General features: G+C 52.7%; 2 protein-coding genes and 1 non-coding gene across 3 annotated transcripts in view; all 3 read left to right on the top strand.

The window, feature by feature from the left end:
• The first annotated feature begins 297 nt into the window (after positions 1-297).
• On the top strand, positions 298-3,987 carry RPL23 (ribosomal protein L23). The gene is made up of 5 exons (XM_004707104.3): positions 298-354; positions 922-1,005; positions 1,314-1,442; positions 3,629-3,742; positions 3,848-3,987. The coding sequence occupies exons 1-5, from the start codon at positions 342-344 to the stop codon at positions 3,928-3,930; spliced, it is 423 nt and encodes a 140-aa protein (XP_004707161.1). The 5' UTR covers positions 298-341; the 3' UTR covers positions 3,931-3,987.
• On the top strand, positions 1,036-1,171 carry LOC115872956. The gene has a single exon (XR_004048147.1). It is a non-coding gene; the product is annotated as a small nucleolar RNA SNORA21 (small nucleolar RNA).
• A 938-nt stretch (positions 3,988-4,925) lies between the features above and the next one.
• Positions 4,926-6,431, top strand: part of CUNH17orf98 (chromosome unknown C17orf98 homolog) — a 5,259-nt gene continuing 3,753 nt past the window's right edge. The window contains exon 1 of the mRNA XM_004707103.1: positions 4,926-5,132. Within this exon, the coding sequence (XP_004707160.1) occupies positions 4,926-5,132 (207 nt within the window). The remainder of the gene's footprint in view (positions 5,133-6,431) is intronic.

Genomic DNA, 6,431 nt, shown 5'->3' with positions numbered 1-6,431 from the left:
CGATTGTACGGGCGCCTACGTGGCACAAATCGTTTAATCGGTCTGAGAGAAGTGCCTGGCATATATTAAGCAATTTCTTTGTCCCAAGTAGTTCCAAGCTGCTCCTTAAGAAGGTCCCAACCAAGTTTAAACGGCGCACACGTCTGAAAACCTGGATATCGCACTTGCCAACAGGCGCTCAGGCCGGGGTCGGGTCCTTATGACGTAATCACACCGCGCCCGGGGAAAGAGGCGGGCTTAGCACACCCGAACCACGTGGGCCGAGAGTGGGCGGGGCTTCAGGGTTCATATCCCAATGTCCTTTGCACCAACTTCCTTTCTGTCTCTTTCCGGCGTTCGAGATGTCGAAGCGAGGTGAGCCTTGCGCTTTGGAGAATCCTCCGCCATCTACCGCAGGATGGCGGCCGGCTAGGCCGGCACGACGGTCCTGGGCAGCTGGGACCCTCCGCTCTCCTCGGGGCTGGGGAGAGCGAGGCGGGGCCCGCGGGAGCACCGGGGAGGACCCCCGAGAGTGGCCCGGGGAGGACGATGGCGTTGTGGAGCGCCAGCCTCGCAGGATCCCGCCCTGATTGCAGGCAGCCCGCCGGGATCGCCACGCGCCGAGCGCTGAAGTCGTGGGGCTAAAGTTGGACGATTTTAGTTCAGAGCGGGCGTCCGGTGGGTTTTCTACCTTAGTGGAGGGAGCTGTGTGGTGCAGAGGTTGGAGCAAGGACTCCTCGTCCGGGCCCCCAGTTCTTGATGCACCCGCGTTAGTAAGTGGGAACTCTGAGATTCACCGTGAGGCCCCGGTGGCACGTGGGCGGTGGGGGCTGGAGAGCTCACCTGCAGCCCACTTGCGCCGTGCGGTGAATTCAAGGTGCTGGGGAAGTCAGAGCCACGGTTTGCCCACCACCACCACCTCTTGCTTCCTTTCCCACGCAGGACGTGGCGGGTCCTCCGGTGCAAAGTTCCGGATTTCCCTGGGTCTTCCGGTCGGAGCGGTGATCAACTGTGCTGACAACACGGGTGAGTCCTTGGGCACGCTGTAGGGCACTCCCCCTTTTAAAAGCACTCATTGGGCCTTTTGCCAGTGACCCACTGAGCCGTCAAAAAGGGCAGATTAAAAAACACCACTTTTGGGTGAAGCGACAACATTTCGTGTTGTTCAGCTTCAATCGGTGATGTGACAAAAGTACCCGCCTTGGGGACCAAAACCAGAGTGTGATCTGGGTGGGGAGGTTTTGAGCTGGGTGTGGGGGGAATGTGGGTGGAACTGTGTAACCCTCTAACTGGCCCCGAAAAGAATTCGTTCTCTTGTTTGCCTTCCTGTACAGGAGCCAAAAATCTATATATCATCTCTGTGAAGGGGATCAAGGGCCGGCTGAACAGACTGCCCGCTGCCGGTGTGGGTGACATGGTGATGGCCACCGTCAAGAAAGGCAAGCCGGAGCTCCGAAAGAAGGGTGAGTAGCAAGAGTGACTCCGCTGTGTCCTGATAGAAAGTTGAAGGCAAATTCTCCCTTCGTTAGAAAGCGAAGCAGTAAGAGTTCTGACATTAAAATCTAGAGCTCACTCTGTTACTATGATTGACTATTTTCCCACTGGCCCCACAAAGTTCCACAGAGCAGGTCTTTATTGTCCACTCCTGACCGCAAGTACTGCCCAGCACCCAGGAGGTGCTCCGTCTGTTGTGTTTGACTGGTATTAAACGTGGTGTGTCCACAGCTTTGAGGCAATGGATAGGTGGCTAGGGCGAGCTCCCTTTTCTGGAAGTACAGATTGGAAGGAGAGTGGTGGCGGAACTCAGTCGATGAACTCTCAGGGAGCATGACCCCAGTCTCCTCGAATCTGCAACGAGTAGGACTCGATGGCACCTGGCTGTTGCTACCAATTATTTGGAGGATACCGTGAAAAGCTCTGGATAGAATGGGAGGAATATTAGAATCAAATTCCTGAAAGGTCAGACATACTAGACCAATAAAATAGAGGGACCACCAAGACAATGATCCTAGGATAGCCTATAAACCTAGAACTGAAGCCACTCTTAGAAGTCACCCTTCATCCATATAATAGATTTCTAAAATGCCGTACATACTTGAGTATAAGCCGACCCAACTATCAGCTGAGAGCACAAAGGTGAGTAGGATGGTAAAGATAAAGATATTTCCCATGAAATTTTAAAAGTTTGGCATGATGTGTTCTAAATCCCATCTGAAGGACAAAACAAGAAGGCAGCGTGGTGCTTGGTGATCGCTGAGCTGGTGGGTGCATTTTTAGAGAGGAAGGGAGCGAACAGGAGCGCTGTCTGTTGGGAGTTATTGGAGACTGTATGTTTTAACGTAGCCACTTGTGGCGTGGCATACAGGACAGATTCGGCTGGTTGCTGGCATGTTGTCTGAGGACTTTGTGAGTCGAGGCCTTAGTAGCATTGGGAGAGTCAACGTGTTGGGTGGGTGGGTGCAAAGGGGACAATCTTTCCTCTTAGAACACTTGCTGGGTCTGATCAGTGCCCTGGGGAGCTGTCAGGGAAGGACAAAGCAAGTGACCACTGCTTTCTGGGTGAGATGGCTGCAGGCTGTGCTGTTCGTCTCAATCAGTGGTGGGACACGCCAGAGCTGTCTGTGCTTTTAAAGTACGTGTGGCGTAGTACAGGCAGGGCTAGACACCCAAAGGCCCTCATGCGGGGCCTTCATTTCTCCACTGCTGGGCTCAGATTGTGTGGTGAGGGTGAAAGGGGTTCTAAGTAGACAAGACTCCCAACCGGGGAGGGCCTTGGTAAATAAGTGTCCTGTTATTAAGAAAGAGGGGTGCATTGTATGCCATAAGGGGTGACGTTCGGTTAACGTGTGACTACATGCTGTCCCTGGAAAACCCGCAAAGGAAAATGGAAGGTCTACCAGAAACACTCGCAGAGGCAGGTTACCAGGGTGTGTATGGGGTTAAGAGCAGAGTGGGTGATGAAAAGATTTGGTGGGGGGGTTCCCAATGCTGCTCTGGTACATGCTACTGAATTGTACAGTTAGTAATGTTACGTTTTTAGAATTCTCAACTGTGTTTAATGTAGGTACTTCCTGTCTAGTGTTTGCCTCGAAATAGCCATGCCCCTGTCCCTAAAAATCCTATATAGGTAGTCCCCAGCTCTTGGCCCTCCCATTTGTAAGCCTATGATATTAAGAATTTGAGCTACACAAAAGGGTTCAGATAGTCTATTCTGTCTCTTGTTGGATGAGGATTGTAAGACTGTCAGTCTCGACAGAAGCAGGTGGACATTCATTTTTCCATTGGGGTGGCTGGTGAGTTCCACCATTGACATTTTGCCTGGCACCTGAGTGCTGCCATCAGGGCGCTGGGAATAGTGAGAAGGGTGAATAGAGCTTCCCTACTAGTTCCTTGAATGTGAGGGTCCCATTCCTTACTGGTGATAATGGCCAAAAGGCATAGAAAGTGCTGATAGGCTGCTGTGTGTCCTCCCAGAAGAGAGCAGTTTGCGGTGATTTGATGTTTGTACAGTTTTTCAAGAGCTCTTAGGAGACGAAAAGCTAATGGGGGTTCTTTCTGTCTGTCTGGGTAGAGGGGTGTGGGGGGCTAGTTGGGTGTAGTGGAAGTTGCTTCACAGGCTAATGTCTGCTTTCCTCACCCTCACCTCTAGTACATCCTGCGGTGGTGATACGGCAACGAAAGTCCTATCGGAGAAAAGATGGTGTGTTTCTTTATTTTGAAGATAATGCGGGGGTCATAGTAAACAATAAAGGCGAAATGAAAGGTAAGGCAGCCGCCTGGAGGTCCCAACTCCCCTGAGATTGACGGGTGTTTGAGTGGAGACCTCTGGCTTAAGTCGTGCCCACCCACCCCCTTTGCCTTTTTGCAGGTTCGGCCATCACAGGACCCGTTGCAAAGGAGTGTGCGGACTTGTGGCCCCGGATTGCGTCCAATGCCGGCAGCATTGCGTGATTTTGCCATGTTTGTAAAAACCACCAACCACCCTATTAAAAATTATTCACACCCGTTGCTTTTGCCTTTTCTTGTGTGCGTGCGCTAGCAGTTACTTCATTTGGGCAGATTGGTAATTTGAACGAATTTTTAGGCTGATAAATGTGCTCATTGTGTAAATTTGCTCATGGAAAATTATCTAATTGTTAGCACTGCCCTCTTGTTTTTAATAGGATGAGATTACAATTGATCCCTCGAAACCTAGAAGTAATAACATTGGCCCTTGAGAGCAAGTCCACACTATGACAGACCCCTGCTTGTGGGTTTCCAGGACCGGTGGGAGTAGGGGGTCCTCTGAGCATAAACCCTGAAAGTGTGGCCACCCTGCCAACTTTGGGTTCACTACTTTTCATAGGCGTGAGGGCACATGCAGGTGGACTGATGAAATCAGATTGTGCTCTGACGCAGCCACTAGATCGGGGCCATGTGAGCAACTCTGAAAATGAGAAGCAGCTGCCTAAACACTTGCGAGCAAGGGGTTTTGGTGGCACAGTGGTTAAGCACTTGGTTTGAAAAGGTATGCAGTTTCTCCATAGGGAAGTACTGTCTGCTTCCATGTGGATGGCCTTGGTTACCCTACTGGGCTCTGCCACTCCTATAGGATTGCTGTCAGAGTAGGGTTGGTTTATTTTGAGGGATTTGAACTCAGGTTTTTCAAGAGTCTTTAGTTGGGCTGGTTACACCTTGCCCTGCGATCTGCGAGGTCAGCAGGGAGATGCCAGCCATTCCCAGATCCAGAAACTCCGGGGCAGTTCTACTTTGTCACCCTGCATCTGGTCACCCTCCACCTGAGGATTTCCCATTGGCCAATCCCGGAAGGGTGGGGATAATGCCATTTGTGTCGCTGTTGGTTTTATAACAGTGGCCCCACGTAACAATGCGCGCAGGTTCAAAGCCCAGCGCCCCTCAGGCAGGGCTTTCCCTGCAACCAGAAAGGCCCGGGGCTGGTGGGCGCGATGGCGAACCAGTGGGAGTGCGCTCTGCGGCTGGAGAAGGGCTTCGTCTTGGATGGGGTGGCGGTGAGCTCCGTGGCCCGCTCCTACGAGCGCACGAGACCCAAGCTCTGGTCGGCGATCCCTCCGTACAACGCGCAGCAGGACTACCACGCCCGCCGCTACTTCCAGAGCTGCGTGGTTCCGCCCGTTTTGCGGAAAACTGAACAGGTACAGAAGCGGCCCAGAACCCTGCTCCCTGGCCGCAGAGATGGCCAACTTCCTGGAACGCGGTCCCAAATCGGCATTGCCAGCACCCTCACCAACAGGGAGGCTCCCCATTTTCAACCCCTCGGGTTTTCTGGGATGGAGGTAACCTAAATAGGAGAATCCTGTCTGGGTTGCTGCAGAGCTGTTCCCATTGGGCGGCTACCCTCAAGGGCAGGAGTTCAAACACACCAGCTCTCTGCGCCTGTAAGGGAATTCCCCCGCGCAGGTCTCCGAACCCCCGCGGTGCCAAGAGTTGGAATTGACTGAGGAAGCTGGGCTCCAAACCCATCTCTCGCAAACCATTCAGGCTCACGGCCCTTGTGACGTCACTGGCCCGCCTTCCTGGGCGGCCTCCTGGAAAAATCCTTGGGGTGTCAGTGAACAAGATCCAGAGACGGGACGTGACCCGCAAGCCGCCGGGTGATGTGATAGTTGCAAGCATGCTCTTGGCCTTCTCCCTCGTCTGCGAGCTTCAAGCTGCCTCATCCCACCCCCACCCCACCACCCCGGGCCTTTTCCCTGGGCGCTGTTGGACCACTCCCTAGCTGAGCACTCCCACCCGTGGAAAGATTCCGAGACCAGCTGTGGATAGTTCCAGTGTTTTCCCAAGCCATGTGCCTCCAATATTTGTGTGCTCATACCAGCACATATCAATATAGAGCCATGGCAGTACGCATGGTTAGGTAATTAATTGGCTGCTAGTCAAAAGGCTGGTGCTTTAGGCCCACCCACCTGTTGTCGCCAAAGGAGAAAGGTGTGGTGGTCTGCTTTGAGAAGAAAACCCTATGTGGCAGTTCCACTCGGCCACACGGGCGCTAGGAGTCACTATCAACCTGACAGCCCCCAACAAGCTCCAGGCCTTAACCTCTGCGCCGTGGGGTGGAGCCCAAGGGGGGCTCAGGAAGGCCCCCCCGGAACAGACCTTGGAGTATGTAGTAGTCCCGGGAGTTGGTATGTGTGCAGTACGTGTGGGTGGGCACACAATCTGTGTGTTCCCTACTTGTCTGTACCTGCTGTCTCTGCAGGTAACTTTGAAAGGAGCCTGGGGAGAGGGGCGGAAAGAAAAGAACTTAACTATTTAAAAGTGGTCATTTACTGCGGTGTACACACATTTGAGAATTGTTACATTTGATGGCATGAACATTCTTGAATCGACACAAGCACCATTTGTAGCAAGGATTGCTTCCGTTTAAAGAAGGCCCTCTCTCTGACCTACCTCATTTAAGACTCCTGCCAACTCTCGTTTTATTAACGAAGAAA

Source organism: Echinops telfairi, unplaced genomic scaffold (assembly GCF_000313985.2).
Source record: "Echinops telfairi isolate 266 unplaced genomic scaffold, ASM31398v2 ScPeMD7_7458;HRSCAF=8496, whole genome shotgun sequence".
Taxonomy (NCBI): Eukaryota; Metazoa; Chordata; class Mammalia; order Afrosoricida; family Tenrecidae; genus Echinops; species Echinops telfairi.
The sequence above is the reverse complement of the archived record's forward strand: the minus strand, read 5'-3'. Positions and strand labels throughout refer to the sequence as shown.